The 17,827-nt window shown below is 44.8% G+C and overlaps 1 protein-coding gene across 1 annotated transcript; it reads left to right on the top strand.

Annotated features, from left to right (window-relative positions):
* Window positions 1–113: 113 nt before the first annotated feature.
* Window positions 114–723, top strand: Tnp1 (transition protein 1). Its single transcript, NM_017056.2, has 2 exons — window positions 114–269; window positions 468–723. Exons 1-2 carry the CDS (start codon window positions 131–133, stop codon window positions 494–496), a joined length of 168 nt encoding a protein of 55 aa, NP_058752.1. The 5' UTR covers window positions 114–130; the 3' UTR covers window positions 497–723.
* The last annotated feature ends 17,104 nt before the right edge of the window (window positions 724–17,827 follow it).

Here is a 17,827-nt window from a genome sequence, read left to right as displayed (position 1 = left end):
TGACGTCACAAGAGAGCCCCACCCAGCTGCTAAGCCACGCCCCTTTTCGGTCACAATGGCTAAGGCCTTAAATACATGGACTACTGGCCCTGCCGGCCTTGCAAAGCCCCTCATTTTGGCAGAAATTACAATGTCGACCAGCCGCAAACTAAAGACTCATGGCATGAGGAGAGGCAAGAACCGAGCTCCTCACAAGGGCGTCAAGAGAGGAGGAAGCAAGAGAAAATACCGGAAGAGCAGCCTGAAGAGTAGGAAACGGGGCGATGATGGTAAGTGCAGGGCGAGCGGGAGAGCAGTCAGATTCCAGGACATGCTCTCCCAGCCACCCTCATGGAGGCCAACCTCAGTAGTAACCAGCAATCTCAGCCTGAGATGCCAGCGTTCTAGGGGCTGAATTCTTAGGGCTAAGGATTCTGATGGCTGTGTTCTAATGGGTGTCCTTGTTGTAAATCTGTCCTTCCCCACAGCAAGTCGCAATTACCGATCCCACTTGTAATGCGGCAATGAGCTCTAGCCTGGTGGTCTTCAAACTACACCAGGCAGCAACAAGACATCAGAGGGGGACTGCCAGAGAGATCTGAAGTTAGACCAAAGCCAGAGAAAGATCCTATCAGAGTGGGTAAAATGCCAGTTGTGACGAAATTCGGAATGTATATGTTGGCTGTTTCTCCCCAACATCTCAATAACAATTTTGAAAACAAAATAAAATTGTGAAAACTGAAATGGTCTCTGGTTTTTGTTTGTGGACTTAAGCAGGGTTGGAAGAAAAACCTTTATGACCCTCCGTCTGGTTCATCTTGAATTACACTTTGAAGTATGTTCCAACCGAGCCTACCCAGAATGTGGTCCTCCAGAGAGAGCTGGTATTCTGGGTCTGGGTGGATGCTTAGTGGAATGCCCTGTGTGCTGAAAGTCAACTTCTGATTGTATACAGCAAGCCTAACAGACTTGGTAGGTAGGTATGGACAGAGGGGCTAGCCAGAACCCACCCAGTGGTGAGAAAGTCTGTTGGCTCAGAACATTCATCCATCCCTCTTCCCCTACTTAGGGAACATGCTTTAGGGCAACTGGAACAGCCTCATACTGGGTGATGTTTGGTCTTTACTGTAACATCCTTCAAGGACCGTGGGTGGAGTATCTCTGGAGTCAACAGGAAGGTTAGCACCTAGATCAGCTTAAAGCTGCCATGCTGAGCATGCCCTGATTCTGAATGCAGTATTAATCAGAAGAGCAGTTCCAGGTTCCCTTTACATATTGGTTGGCATGTCCAAGGGGAAGGCCCTGGCACTAAGGGTATCTCACTTCCCATGCCCCATTTCCATCAAACTATAAGCCACGGTCTCTGGTGCTTTTTTATAAAATTGGTCACCAACTGAGCCACCCCTGTATAAAGGTCTCAGGCTACATATGCCATATGGCGCATCACAATGGCTTTGCTGTTCAAGAAATGGAGTGCTAAACTATGTATGGAATAGTTTATCTTGGTCCAGTGTTTCCTCACCATGCCCTCCCCTTTCCCCTTTTCTGGAAGGTAATATCTACACTTGGGTTCTTTGGATAGGCCAGTTCGAATGAGAATGGCCCCTATAGATGTTTGGAAAGAATTAGGTGTGGCTTGTGTGTCATTGGAACTTGATGTGAGGGATACCAAGTCCAGTCCTGTCCTGATCTCCAGCACCATGCCTGCCTGTGCTAACGGATAAGCAATTCCAGTGCTTTCTTAGTCATGCTGTGATGTCTAGACAGTGACCATACAGAGCAACATGTTATTTCTCCCCAGGTAGAGACACCCAGACCAGCTGATTCAAGTACTAAGCTTCAGCACCAGGCTACTTTACCATAGATTTCTCCTGACCACTTGACAAATTGCTCAACTTCTCTGAGCTTTGTCACCTGTTCTACCGAGTCAGAACCATGCACGAACAGCTACCCGGGGCATCAAAAGGGACCAGATGAACCTTAATCTCCACCCAGAGGTCTATAATGGGATAAAATAGTGTGTAGGTTTAGCTAGAAGCTTGCCTCAGGGACTGAACAGAAACCACATCATTCACTCCCCAGCAAGTTGGGCAATACAACCACCAGGCAGAGAGCACCATGGCCTGCTTGAGTCACAGAAGGCCTTTGTGTCTCGCAAGAGAGGAGGGTGAGGCCTCTGGCTTGGAACAGTGGTGGGCCAGCCTGAATGAAAGCTGGCATGGTGCCTAGTCTGCTATGTTGCAAGGGCAGGTGGGTAGAGGCATCCATAAGAGGGGGACAGGTGTGGGCAAAGACTTGGAAAAACAGAAATGTCTCTTATTTTCAGCTTGTAATTGAGTTCCATTTTTAATGAGTGGCTCATAGGCAGACACTCAAAACATCATGGAGCCCTCAGACGAAGGCCCAGGGCCCATCCTCTCCATCTCCCTATGGACCACATTCTATGCTGTTGAACAAAACAGAAGACAAACTGGTAGTGGTAGCAAACTCATTTGACTTCCACAGGTTTCACTGGAGGGTAAGATTGTGCTTCACCATCACCGTGGTGGCACTGTTCAACAACAAAGGTCTAGTTCTAAAACATTAAAGCTGCAGATTTGTCTCATGGCCCTATGGAGCACAGCTTTTCTAGACACACAACAGGCCCTCTTAGGTTAGGAAAATATCCTCCCTGCTGCCCACATCTCCAACATTTCAAGTATGAGGTCAGAGCCTGGAATTTGCCTCAGAAAAGCTAGGATAGTGTTTTTTACTTTAAATACACTGAATGGGGGAACGCTCTTGACAGGGGACACTGTTTAACTCCCATGGGGGAAACAAAACTCAATCTTTTTACTGCAGTCTTAAATGTTTAGATTAGAATCTAGAGGCCAGTGTGTGGCAGTATGGAGAACACGGAATGAGTGCACTGGAGCTCTCTGAAAAGACTGAATAGTAGTGTTGGTAGGCAGTGGAGGTGGAGAAGCCCCCTTTGCAAAACAAGGCCCCTCTCCGTTAGCCACACTAGACAGGTCAGATCTCTTTATTCTAGTAGTGTGCTAGAATGCTCTCTAACATAGCTGTAACACTGTGGAGAGAGGACATTTTCACTGGAAGCTTCCTAAGGCTAGAAGTCCATCACTGAGGTTTCTTGTCAGTGGGACAAATGTTCACCACCATAACTGAATAAGTATCTGTTAAGTGTGTATTATATATCCCTGCTCAATTATAAACTAATTTGTATAGATGTGAGAGTAGCTCTTATGGAAAACAGTCACCTTGTAACTATAAAGTTGGTCTGAACAGAAGAACAGAAGATGGATGAGAGAAAAATACATAGCTGTTGGAGCCAATTAGATGGGAGAGTAAAACTGAAAGCTGGGGCAGAGGGCTGAGGACAGACATTTCCACTAATGGATGTGAAAAAGCAAACAGCCAGCCAATAGTGTCCAAGAGGGAGAAGGGTGAAAACTTCAGAGTTCTAAGTACACCAAGGTAAGTTGTACTGATGTGCCTGTTGCCTCTTATTCACACTCTGGACTCTAATCAGAAAAGAGACAATGGTAGACAATGGCATAATGAGTTTGACTCATGGTGGAGCTTTTTGCGAAGTGTGACAACTGAGTTCAGTCCCTGAGACTTATATGGTGAAATGAGAGCACTGACTCTGGAAGGTTGACTTCCACTCACACACCATGGCACACATACCTCTGCTTGCACGTGCACGCGTGAGCACGCACGCACACACATACACACATACACACACACGTGCACATGCACACACATATACATACACACACATATATACATGCACAAGCACATATATACACACACTTACACGAACATAAACAAGCACACATACTCTCACACTGCCACGTGCACACACACACACATGCACATGTGCCATAAATGTTTTTTAAAAAGACTGAATGAGACACAAAGTTGTGGAGACAGAATGGACTGAACAAACCAAACTGTCAATCCCCACATCTATCTAGGGAGTATAGGTTTTGAAACTTGGATGGATTGAAATCAGAACAAAAACACTATGAAGAACATTGGGCCCAGAAATTTCACTTGAAGGACCCACTATGGCTTGGACATGTGTGTTCTCTCCAAATTCATATTGGAACTCAGTCCCCAATGTAATGGCATTAAGGCTGATTTGGGCCATGAGAGATTCACCTTCTTAAAGGGCTGGAGAGAACTAGAAACCCATTTTACTCGGGGATGTTCAAGTCTCAGGCCTTCAGTAGATTCCCAGTCTGCCAGCCCCTTGACATCGAAGACCACTGGACATCTTGGTATTTTGTTATACTACTGAATTCTCTAGACTACATCATATCTTCTAGAGAGGTCCCCGTACCTCCACACCAGAAGTGTTTAATAAAGTTCAGGGCAGCATCCAAAGCATAGAACTACTCATGTTATAAAACTGAGTCATCTGTAAGTCTAATTTGGACCTCTCCATTGTAGTACATCCCGGGAGATTAGTCAAGTTCCTTCTATGCCCTCTGTGCCATTATTTTACAGCAGTTAAGAAGATTACCTATGTGGGTGGTTATTCATTTGTTTCGAGACAGCATTTGCTTTGTATCATGGGTTGGCCTGGAACTCACCACATAGGCCAGGCTGACCTCAAATGACCAAGCCTCTTACCTCAGCCTCCTAAGCGCTGAGATTACATGTATGTGCCATCACACTCAGCTCAAGTACATATGTGTATATGCGTAGACAACACAAAGACACATAGATTAAAGACACACACATAAATTTTCAAGTCATTATTGGGTGGGGCAAAAGAGAGATACAAAACAATACATACAATAAATATTCATATCTCTTGAATTTTTTTCTTTATTAGCGTCTTGATGTGGAGTGAGCAGTTTCATTAAGGCATGTTCATGTATATATGTAAGGTAAGTTGATCAAATGTATGTTTTTTTGTTTTCACACTGCTGACATTGATCACCTCTCAAGAAAAGAATAAAACTGAAGGAACATAGAAGACTTGATTTTTTTATATACTGTACATTTTATTACACAGCACTTCTATAATTATTTTAAGCTTCCTTGGGCTGTGAGCAATTTCTATCTGATAGAGAATGAGAGCATCACTAGTCCCTTAGCAACGAGTCTCTTTTTGTCTGAGGGAAGTGCCCAAATGAGGCTTTCGATGACAGAAATGGAAAAGGTTTTTGGAGTACTAATATTCCCTGTTAACATGTCTCTGGGTTGGAGCAAAATGAACCAGGACAAGGAGTGTTTGAGGATACATGTCATATATGACATAGCTGAGAAAAGAATGAGAAGCCAGAGAGGAATGGAGGGCCACTTGTAGCACACCCATTAGCAGGATTCTTAGCAAGTTTGAGGACAGAGCATGGAATAATTTCATAAGAACTCTCGCAAGAATCTAGCTTCAAGCCCTTATACCATGAACAGGTCCTCAAATGAAGCCCTGGGCCAAGATAAGCACCTTTGTCCTCTGCCTCAGTGAGTGCTGACTAGGAATGGTGTCTTTCTATATGTTTCCAATAGCTTATTGCTGCAGTAAAGTGTTCTGATCTTTCTCTTGGGTTTTCAATTATTTCAATGTGTTTTCAGAATATTATCAGCACTGGGCTGAATTGTGTCCACCTAAGAATCCCTGTATTTAGAGAGGGCCCTTGAGAGAGGCTACACTAAAATGAAGCTGAGCTGACAGCTGTTCCCCTATTATGATAAAATTTGAGTGTACAAAGAAAAAATCAGAGAGATGTGTACAGACAGAGACAAACATGAGATGCCAGGCCCAGGCAACAGGTAGGCCTGGCAAGCCAAGAAGAAGGACCTCTGAGGAAACCAGAGTTGCTGTCCACTTTTACCTGAGACCTCCGGTCTAAAGAAATGTGAGATTAATTTCCATGCCACGGTGGTATTTTATATTGACCACCTTAGCAAGTCAATATATCATCACCCAATTAGAAAATAATATGAATTTTGGCTGCTTTTTTCATAGAGCTCTCCCTCTCGTTGGCTTCCTGTCCAATTGCTTTGACTACTGCACTCACAATTTTTAAAGTTGAAAGGTCAACCATGAGAAAAGAGGTGCTCGCTGGTTTTGTAATAAGTTCATGTTCATTGGCCTTCCTAGATCAAAGAGTTAGCTTTAAAAGATATGACGTCTCGTTTAATTAATTCCGTGAAATTAACACTGCTATCCTGGTGAGAAGATTGAGGATAGGGGAGAGTCAATAACTTGTCTGGGCTGCCAAATGCCTTTCATAGTCACTCTTATAACCAAACAAATTACTAACAAGAAAGAAAGAAATTTTGGCTGGGCGTGGTGCTGCATGCCTATAACCCCAGCAGCCAGGAAGCTAAGACAGGATGACCCAGCCTGGGCTATAAAGCAAGACTATCAAAAAGAAATGGGATGAAGGCAAAGAACGGGGGAAGGGAATTATTTGGGGCAAATGGATAAGTATTAACTGTTATCACTTCGACCTGGAGGTAAAGTGTTCTTTACCCCACTAACTGTGCTCTCTCCTTTTTGAGAGTCACAGTATCTTCTCCAAAGAGGTGTCTGCTCCTGCCTTTCTACTACATTGCTTTAGAAGGAACAAATCAGATCAGAAACAACTCAGAATAGTGGGCAACTTCAAAGAGGACTCTGTGTCTGGCATTCCGAAGTAGGAACTGTGCACAGCGGTCACCTCATTGAGGGAGATACAGCAAAAGTGATGGCGACAGTTTCACTTCTGTCTTGCACACCTCTGCCACTCTTCACTCCATCCACACTAACAGAAGTAAGCGATGTGTCCGTTGCAATGTGGAAAGCAACACAGGGCAGGAGGTAGAGGGCATCTGGCCTACAGCCAGTGGGAAATACGAGAGCTTGGTCCAGTCGACTGTAATGAGCAGAATTCTCTCTCTCTCTCTCTCTCTCTCTCTCTCTCTCTCTCTCTCTCTCTCTCTCTCTCCCTCCCTCCCTCCCTCTCTCTCTCTCCCTCCCTCCCTCCCTCCCTCTCTGTCTGTCTTTCTCCCTCCCTCCCTCCCTCCCTCTCTCTCTCTCTCTCCCTCTCTCTCTCTCTCTCTCTCTCTCTCTCTCTCTCAGCTTGCTCAGTGATGTCAGAAGTAGGCTTAAACACTCATGTCACATGACCTAACACTTGGTCACAGAGTCTTCAGAGATTTAGCCAGAGCCAGAGGACCCATCCAAACAAATCCTTGTTCCTAACCTCAGAAATTGTAAAATAATGTTTGTAGTTCTAAGTCATTCATTTGAGAGGTAACTTCTTATGCTGTAATACATTGCTACATGCCATCTGGAGGTTAAAGGACCTGGGAACAATTCTCAACTCCACCAATCACTTACAGTGAACACTTGGGCAAGTATTTTTGCTCTCTGGGAATCTAGTCAGTCTCCTCTCCCATGAAACTGGGAATGTGGGAAAGATCTTACTAAAAACTCACTCCTGACACAATTCCCCAAGTCTTTCCTATGAGTCTCATCAGTTTATTCTATTGTATTACCCTGGACTGACTCCCTTCAGGTACCCAGCTCTTCCTGAGGAGTCTGCACACACACACCTCAATTTCTTCAGTCCTGAAAAAAAGGGCACTCTTTCAGCAGTGGAAGAGAAGGGCTCTTCATGGGATGAAGTGGTTCAGTCCTACCATCCATCCCAAGCCTTATTTGAAAGCCAAAGGGCTGCTGACCCAATGCTTTTTTTTTTAATCTTCTCCAACCTTTTAGACACATGTTTTTTACAGCCACCCTCGGCTTTCCAACCCACAGCTTAGGTATCCCTCTACAGGGAACTCTGAGAGGCTCTCGATGCCTACCACTTGCCCTTTGATAACACTGAGGCCCAGAGTTAACTCAGCATAGTGAGTCCAGGAATGGCATCTCGGGGGATCAGGCCTGGCCACCTGGAATGCTAGCACAATGTTTTCTCCAGAATAATGTCTGTGGTTCCAGGAACTTGGGAACTGGGATCAGAACTGGGGCTTTAAAGTTCAGACTTCTTCAATGCTTCTGGACTATTGCGGTGAAGCAAACCAGAATCTTGACCCTAAGTCTCAATCTATCTTCCCACAGAGCAGTAGAAATCCCCAGAGAGATTGCTACCTCACCTAACTCACCTCTGGCATCTTCCCAAAGCCTTTCTCCCCATCCTCCTGTTGCCAAACTTTCCTCCCAGCCTTCACTTCAATACCCCAATTCATCCTTAGAGGGATTCCCATCCCCTAGAGAAAACAAGGACTGAGAGCCAAGCTCTTTAAAGACAGTTAAGCACAGCAAAAGGAAACAGCTGGTGAAATTTGAATGTCTGCTGCTTGTTGCTAATCTTCATTGTCAACTTGACAGGGTTTAGAATCACCTAGAAGACATACCTCTGAGCTTGTCTTACAAGCTATTTCCAAAACAATGTAACAGGAGAGAAGACCTGCCCTGAATGTGGGCTGCACTGTCCCATGAGACCCCAAGCCTAATAAAAATGAGACGATAAGTTAGACATCAACATTCAAGCCTTTCTGCTTCCTAACTATGAACACCATGTGAAGCAGTGGCAGTAAACTCCTATTATCATGGCTTCCTGACCATGGTGCACTGTACCCTCAAACTATTCACCAAAATAAACCCTTCATACCTTAAGTGGCTCGTGTCTGGTATAAGCATCTACTCTAGTTCTGTAGATTAGGGTTGTCGAGGATTGTCCAGATAGCCTGTATAATAGAGAAAAGATGACCATGTGCAGCTGAAGCAGAGACTGGAGTGTGGGCACAGGACCACCAGTAGCTAGGAGAGACCTCCAGAAGAAATAAGCTGCTGTCACCTGGATTTGGGGACACTGGCGAATGGCCTCCAAAGCCCAGTTATCATCTAGAGAATAAAGGTAATAAATCTGTGATTATTTGTATACAGACCCTAAGAATGAAAGAATATCTACATCCTTACTCAGCTACGCCAGGTACCGTGCATCCTGGAGCAGGAATCTACATCACCATTCTATACAGCCTCCCTGTAAGGACATCTGACTCCAGTGAACTCTCATGTGAAATCCTCTTTGTGTAGACAGGAGACCAGTAAAGCACACCTCACACAGTCTTCCAGAGAGTAGCAAAAATCCTTCCAAAGAACACAAAACCTGCAGCAACAACTGTGTGTGTGTGTGTGTGTGTGTGTGTGTGTGTGTGTGTGTGTGTGTGTGTGTGTTTTCATAGAATAACTTACAGGAGTCTGTTCTCTTCTTTCCATCATGACATGGGTACCCAGGATTCAACTCTGCTCATCAGGCTGGTTGACAACCACCTTTACCTGCTGAGTCATCTTGCTGACCTTGTTTTGTTTTGTCTTTAAAACAGAATCAGATGTAGCCCAGGCTGGCCTTAGACTAGATACATAACTGGGAGTGAGTTTTCTGGTCCTCTTGCCTCTGCCTCTGAATGGGCTGCGATTACAGGCATGTGCTCCCACATCCTGCTTGGGCTCCCAATTCCAATGGCTGCGTACACAGGAGCACTGACCATGGCTTCGAAGCACAGGCTGTTCCATTTATTTAGACTTTCCTCCACACACCCTCCTGCTGCCCATAAGGTGTCCTGCACACACAAGAAGTGGGATCAGAATTTGATGAATGAATGGAGAGAAGAAAATGAATTAATTGGCTACTTAGTGAATTCCCAGGCCAGAGATTGGAGCCAAGGGAAGGAGGTTGCTCTTGGAAACCCCAGTAAATCCCTTTGTTAATCTGCCCTTCCAAATAGGCACACAAAGCTAGGCTGAGAAACGAAAATCTGTGGGAAAGTCAGAATTTGAACCAAATTGAATTACCTGTGCCGAGAACTGGTTCGGACTCGTCCAGTCATTTGTCCACAGCTCTCAGACACTCTGCCCTTTTCAGTGCTTTTGGACATGTAAGAAGGACGAGGTGGCTCTGTTAGTATTTCAACACCTTCACTGGATGAACGACAAAGGAAATACCAATTGATCAGCAGACACAGAAGCCAAGTCTCCAAGACCCAAAACCCAGCATGCTGCTAACACTGGAGTGAACGGGGAAGTCTCTTAGCCTATTCTGCCTCCGTTTCCTCATTTCTAAACTGGGGATAATAACAGCACTCCTTCAAAGGGGGACTGTGAGGGACACATGAGCTGCTGTTTACAAGCTGCTTCAAACACTGGCTGGCAGAGGCAGGGGACTACAGAATGACTGATGCTCTAGTCTTTGCTTGGCCTGTAGGTGTAGCCTGACTACAGCTCCTCACTTCTCATACCAGGGGCCACTGAATATTTTGGTGTCAGTTGAATGATTCTGTAATATGAACAAGGCCCGAGCCAAGCAGTCACACCCCTTTCCTGACTAGCAGCAAGAGTTTCAGTCATATCTGTTGCCCGTTAATGTAATCCATTAATGAAGTCTGAGGAGCTGGGACACAGGCAGAGATATGGGGAGGGGCCTGCTGGCCAGGAACACTGGTATCAATTCCCCAGAGTGGGTAGACTACTACAGGAAGCCCTAGTGGCCTTGTGAAATATCTACTTTGCAACAGGACAGTCTCCATTCTCTTTCTTTTCTCCTTTTCTAAGTCAAGGTCACTGTAATTTTCATTAAAAGAATAAGAGATGGATATATGGCTATAAATGGTCCATGTGATGACTGAGGGCTTTCTGTGCCAAGGGAAATAAGTATGGGGCAGCTGGAGATGGGAGCCAGGGAAGTCCATGGAGTCAGAGGCTCGCTACCTCCTTGGGATCCAGCTCCAGCCTGCACAGTCCTGGCCATCTGGGAACAGCAGTCCCATGGTCCTGAGGGAATGGCCTGCCAGGAACCTCAGGGCCCTGGACCAGGAGTTGCTGGGAGCTGAATGCTGCAATTTGCCATGGGAAAGGAAAGAGACAATCAGAGGCTGGTGGCCCAGAGAAACCACTGTTAAATTCAATAGGCCATCGACTGAATGATTGCTGTGTGCAGGGCATAGAGCCGTGGGGCAAAAGCAGCAAGGTCTTGTGGGTTTTGTCCCTGAAGACCTTGAAGCAATGGTAAGGGGAATGATGGTGACACAAATAGAACGTCGCTGATCCTCAAAGCATTGGGTCTCCAGGAGAAGGGGAGCATTTGCATGGATGTGGCCACTGTTGTACACCATGATTGTTGTACACCATGTTGTACACCATAGATACCATGCATTGTGTACACACGCAAACAAAAGCCAGAGGTCAAGTGTCTTTCCTTATTGCTCCCCACCTCACGTTTTGAGAAGCATCTCTCACTGACCCCAGAGCTTATCAATGCAGCTATGCTAACTGACCAATGAGCTTCAAGGATCCTCTTGTCTCTGTTACCAAGTGCAGGGATAACAACCATCTACCACCACGCCTGGCTTCTACATGGATTCTGAGATGCCAAACTCAGATCCTTGCTTGTGTTTGTAGGGCACTTACTGACTGAGCCAACTTTCCAATCCCTGGAGGTATATTTTAAAGAATTTTGAAATGATAGAGTTTGGGGAAGACATTCGAAGGGTCCATATGACAAGCCATTGAGGTAGGGGAACAGAAGGCAGCTCCTAGGAGAACAAGGGATCCAAACATGACCACTTGACAAAGAAAAAGACATGAGCACAAACTCAGTAAAGAACCTTAAGACCTAGACTGGACCATCGGGCTGAGTGCTGGGGGAACGGGGGCTGGGAATCACAGAAGACTTGGGAGCCCAAAGAACATAGATGAACTCTGAACATTAAGACAACTAACTAGGATGGACTGGGAGGAAGCAGAAGACAGATATCTAATGGTTAAAAGCCCTTAGAAAGACTAGCACATGAGATGTGCATGTGTGCATGTGTGTGCGTGTGCTAAAAAACCTCCAACTCATGTTCACAAGCCCCATGCCTCCCTGAGGCTCTATAGGTAGTAACTGGGAAAGGGAGAAACATGTTCAGTGGTGAAGCCACTGTTAAGCTGCTCAAGCTCCTGAAAATACATCTTTACTCATGCTCTATGAGGCAACTCTGATTAAGCTCATTTGATCACCGAAGCCAACACACAACCTGAGGCAGGAAAGCAGAAGGAGAGCCAGTTGAGAAAAGGAAGGAATGGGGGGAGTTGGAGAAGAACAGGAGAGTGTAATGGAGGTGATTATGATAAAAAATATATTATAGACATATTTGAAAATGTCACAAAGAACCCACTATTATGCATCATTAATGTGTAGTTAAAATACTTGAAAAAATAAAATTTAACGTCCATATCACAGCTCATGAGGATACAGCATACCTCCCACTTTTGCCTCTCCTGCACAATGGCTCAACAGTGAGCTGTTTTCCTTGTCCTCTGACTACCAAGTGTTGGCTGCCTTTCTGGTCCTTTTCTATCTCAGCCTTAGCTTCTCTCCAAGATAGTCACCATTCATCCTGTCCCTTCTTGCAAGCACCAGCCTTCCCTACTTAAAGAGGTGAGTCTAATCCTCTGTGTCCTAGAACCTGAGCTGCCATGGGATTGTTTGATCAACAGGTTAATACAGAAAATACTCCAGAACAGTCTTAATTTAGTCTTGAAAAAGTTAAGCCATATCCTCCTCACTTCCTCTGAAGAAATCTGGTCTCCTTACAAGGCCAACTCTCCTAAGCCCTCTACAGCATAGGGAAACCCAAAATTAGCCATTTGGAACAGCCACAGGTGGGAGAGGAAACTGACAGCCATTCCATCCAAACTGGTCCAAGGCCTCCTATGTGAAATAAGGAACTGTCTGGAATGTTGAGCCAAATCAAACCTTTGTATGACTCCATCCCCAACATCCATCAGAAAACAATGGAACAAGTGAGCCTTGGTATGAGACAGCACCCAGAAGAGCCTAAGGGTTATTGTTTGGATAAGAAGCATCCCCCCAGAGGCTCACATGTCGAAACAATCCCCAATTGGTGTGTTCCTGTTAGACATAGGGACATTTGCCTTATCAGTAATTGTATCCACTGATGAACTCATAACTTAATGGGCTATAATAGGGGATCTAGCCTAGGCAAACAAAGCAGTTCACTAGTTCCAAGTATAGATCTTGTCTTCAAGCACTTCCTGTCTGTCTGTCTGTCTGCCTGCCTGCCTGCCTACCTGCCTTTTGTTTATCTAGAGTGAGCCACCTGGCTCCACTCTGTCTTCTCATTGATGCTGCTTTAACTCAGCATACACAGGTCCACAAGTGATAGAACCCCATGGACTTTCTACCATCTCTAAAACCTGAAGTGAAAGTAAAACTGCCCTCCTTTTATGTGGTTTTCTTAGGTATTTATTGAAGTCGAAAGTGTCTAACATTACTCATTAAGGCACCAGGGTGTGAAAAAGAATGATTTCTGTTAAAAGCCAGTAAGTTTGGGAATAGTTTCATTTTCCCCTGAAATATCCTTTCTCCTTCACTCTTGTACATCAGAAGGATATGACTTCCTTACCTGTCTGCCCTCTGTGCTCTAAGCTCATTTCTTCAGCCCTACCCTATAATATGCAACAAAGAATGCCCCTTTGGATCATGGGAGTAACTTCCCACCCCCTGCATAGGTTCCAGTCCCTTTCCACAAAGCCATATCTGTTGCTCCCACACCATAGGAAAAAAAAAAAACCAAAACCTCTCATCTCCAAAGAGGAACTCACAGGGACTGCCATTCACCTGCTGTGGAGTGGGTGGGATCTGGAGTGGGTTGCTGCCAGAGGCCACATGAGCACTGGCCTCTGGCCCTGGGAGCAATAGTAGCTGCTGTCAAAATGGGCCTTTGCCATGACCGGGTCCTGAGGGAACATCTGCAGATCTGTGGTTGTCCTGGAATAGGCCATGGGAAAGTCCAAGAGCAGCCACGGCTGTTGACAAGCATCCCAGAATCCCACTGGAATGTAGTACCAGAATACACTGAGCACTAAGGTCTTGGGTTCTATGCTATTTTTTTTTTAATTTTTGGCTGGTCTCTCAGCTGGGAATTCATAATACTAAAATTACCTCAGAACACCAGCTCCAAGCATGTCACCTCCACCCCCACAGCACTCCAACCCCCTAGACAACCAAAGTTACCTGGGATATGATATCACAGCTCAACAAGGCCAGAAAGCCAGACCCCCAGGACTGAGAGACCCTTGTTCAGGGAAGTAAGGACTGAGATCTAAATCCTTGCTCTGTCATCAAATCCTCCTACCAAGGCTAGAGCAATGCAAGTTACTCTGAAGCGGATCCTCTCACTCACTTGTCAACCCCCTGCGCATGAAGCAACCCCAGAACACAATAGGGTATGACTGAAGGGATGGACTGTGGGACTACACAAAGTACGCCAAGCAGTACAATGACCCCAGACACAGAAACAGTCATCTTCCATTTTGAGGAATGATGGGAAAACAAGAGTTAATGTGTGCAAAAAAAAAAAAAATCTTGAGTTTTTCACTTATATTCCATCAGCTAAGACTCTTTTCCATGTTTCTAAGTGGTTTGGAAAATAATGGTTGGGCAAAGAAAAATAATATTTCATAATAAATAAACACAAAAACCAATTTTTCATTCATAAATAAAAGTTAGAGGGCACATAGCCACTCTCATTCACATACAGGTAACATGTGCAGCCATGCTTACATGCTTAGTTCCTGCCACCAAGACTGCCTGAGGGCTGTTACTCCATGGTAGAGCCCTTGCCCAGCATGTTCTGGGATCTGGGTTCAAACTCAAGCTCTACAAAGAACTACAGACTATATGACTACATGACTTATGAAGCAAAAATGGTTGCTTCCTGCCCACATATATATAAAGTTTGCTGGTTTCTGACCTAAACCAACAAAAATCTCCACCTTCCTTTACAACAGAAGCCTTTTTAGAGTTTTATAAATCAACTTCATTGATATAAATTGTTTATCGGATCTAGTTTTTCTCCCTTTAAGAATCACTTCAAAATGAGAAAGATTTAGAAAAAATTTTAAGTATCAAAAAGGGAACTCCAACGAAACCCATAGTCTTCATTTTGATACTGTTGAGGCTTAGAACTATCAAAAAATAAGAAAAAAAATCTCTGAGTTCAGAAGAGGATCTGGGGACGGACCCCCTCCCAAGCCTTGTCTTCTACATCTTATCTCCACTGGGACATACAATCTGGGACAACATGAACGTTGATGTCTCCAGTAGCCTTCTTGAAGCATCCACACACAGCATACTCCAGCAGCAGACAGCACAGTTCAACTTAGAACCAGACATAGCAATTGACATCCATCCCTCCCCACAAGCAGATGGCACTCAAGGGTCAATCCATTCTGCAAATGACATGACAGATACTTGCCATCGGTCTCTCAGTCAGTGTTTGCCTCTAACAGCAGATCTCTTGAAAATATCAGTCTTAATAATTTTACTTCCCTGAACCTAATGTGATGCTTAGTCTAAGTCAGAATAGGCATTCAACTAGAGACATTATCTTTTTCTCTTTCTCTCAGTGCTATGTACCTAGGAGGTATAGAATAGAATCCATGAACCAAGTATAGACGTTCCTCAGAAAACTAAAAACAAAGCACATGGTCAAGCCATACTATTCCTATACCTAAAGAAATAGGACACACAGAGAGAACATTTATACACACATGCTGGCTGTAGCCCTACAACAGCCAAAACATGGACCCTACCTTGACTGATAGCTTCTCTGGGTTCAGTGCAAAATGGAGGACTCCCTTTACCAGCAGGAATCCCCCTTCTCTGACCTTGTCTGGGAAGGCTGAACCCCAATACCCTCTACTTGGGAAAGGTCAAGTAGTCATCTGACAGACCTACAAGTTCAACTTTCTCTTTTCCCCTTCCTCTTCTTCCCTGATGAGAACCCACCCAGCAAGTATTCGAGGTTCCTGGAATGCCTCTTCATACTCATGAGGCATTCACAGAACTTTAAACTCTGGCCGATGATTTTAATTTTCCCTGAAAACTCCTTCCCACTCTTCAAGGACCATGTATACACCTGGTTCACCCCAAATAAAATGTATGTATACAAGCCCACCCTGAATAAAGGTATGCACAAAAGCTAAGATCATGTCAGAAAGCTGATTCATTGAAGACCGTTGGAGAAGGCCTTTGTCTAAAGGAGCTGCAACACTAAAATCTTCAGAGGCCTCCTCCCTGACCCTGGTATTCACTCCTAGCTGGACCAGGATCCTGCAGGCCCCATCCACTCCAGACTCTGCTTCATCCTTTCAATGCCATGTCTAGACATCCTGAGAGAGAGGAAACAGAGGACTCTGAACCACAGATGTCCACCCACAAATGCATACGTAAGGAAAATATGGTGCACGTATACATAATAGAATTTTATTTGGCTACAAATGGATGGAAATTTGACATTTATGGGAAAAATGGATGGAATTGGAGATCATTATGTTAAGCAAAATAAGCCAGACTTGGTTAAATAGACCGACAAGACACATCTGTGTCTTTCCACAACGTCTGTATTATTGAATGACTGCAAATTCACAAGGTTTTGTTGGCAGTAGTTTGTCAAATTATCCTCGTTTCCCCAACAGCTGGCTGAGATAAGCAACCTCTTTCATTCCGATTTAAGCCATGTTTTCTCTCTTATGGGAAAGATAGATTGGAATTTGTGGGTGTAGAGGGTATGACAGAAGAAAGAGGACAAAAGGATCTTGGGAAAGAAGGGAGAGATCTAAAGGGAAGAGGAGAGAGGAATGAGAGGGGAGAACAGACTATTTATGCCATGAAAGCACAAGAGTGATACTTTGGGGGATGGAGAAAGGGGTCAGCAAAGAGGAGAAAAGGGAAAAGGGAAAGAACAAAAACAAAATGTAATGAATATTTCTGAAAATGTCACTGTGCTAATCAAAAATATTAACTTAAGAAAGAAATAAAATGAAATTCAAAATTTAAAGATAAATTGAGTTTGATACTCTTCTTAGTGAGCTTCTACCAACTGCCTCCTTCCCCAAAGTCCTGAACAGAAAAGAATATCTCCACATTTGTGCACTGAGCTCCCACAGAATGTCTCCCTACGAGCATCAGGGTTGCCTCCTCTTCAGTCTTAGTCAGGGTTTCTATTCCTGCACAAAACATCATGACCAACAGTCAAGTAGGGGAGGAAAGGGTTTATTCAGCTTGCACTTCCACATTGCTGTTCATCACCAAAGGAAGTGAGGACAGGAACTCACACAGGCTAGGAACTTGGAGGCAGGAGCTGATGCAGAGGCCGTGGAGGGGTGCTTCCTACTGGCTTGCTTCCCCTGGCTTGCTCAGCTTGCTTTCTTATAGAACCCAGGACTTCCAGCCCAAGAATGGCACCACCCACAATGGGCTGCGTCCTCCCCGCTTGATCACTAGTTGAGAAAATGCCTCACAGCTGGATCTCACTGAGGCCGTTCCACGAGGGAGGCTCCTTTCTCCGTGATAACTCCAGCTTGTGTCAAGTTGACACACAAAACAAGCCAGTACATCTTCCATGTAATTCATCTGGCTAAAAGAGTTGTCTTCTTGTGCTTTTCTTTCTAGTCTTTCAAACACCTAAGGAGATCCTCAACTCACCCCCTCAAAGTCCTCTTACTTCATCTAGGGCATAGGGAAGGGAAAAAAGGCCACTCCTTGCAGGGACACCAATCCTTGATTGCTTTTGTAGCTGAAGATAGTCATTTTTCACAGCTTCCTAAGTAAGAAGAGAAGAAACCTTCCTCTCTCAGCTGGTGTGTCTAGCTTCTGGCAAAGAGAATGATAAGAAATCATCTCCTGACAGCTGCTGCTTACCCCAGCCACCTGGAACTTCTGTGGGCTGCCTTCGTGACAAAGACCTCAGAGGTAGACTTTTCAACATCTGTATTCTTCAGAACCAACTCCTTCAGGAGCACTCATCTCTCCCAGAGCAGAACCCTTCTAAAATT

This window comes from Rattus norvegicus, chromosome 9 (assembly GCF_021556685.1).
Source record: "Rattus norvegicus strain SHRSP/BbbUtx chromosome 9, alternate assembly SHRSP_T2T, whole genome shotgun sequence".
Classification (NCBI taxonomy): Eukaryota; Metazoa; Chordata; class Mammalia; order Rodentia; family Muridae; genus Rattus; species Rattus norvegicus.
This window is presented reverse-complemented; position numbering and strand designations above follow the sequence as displayed.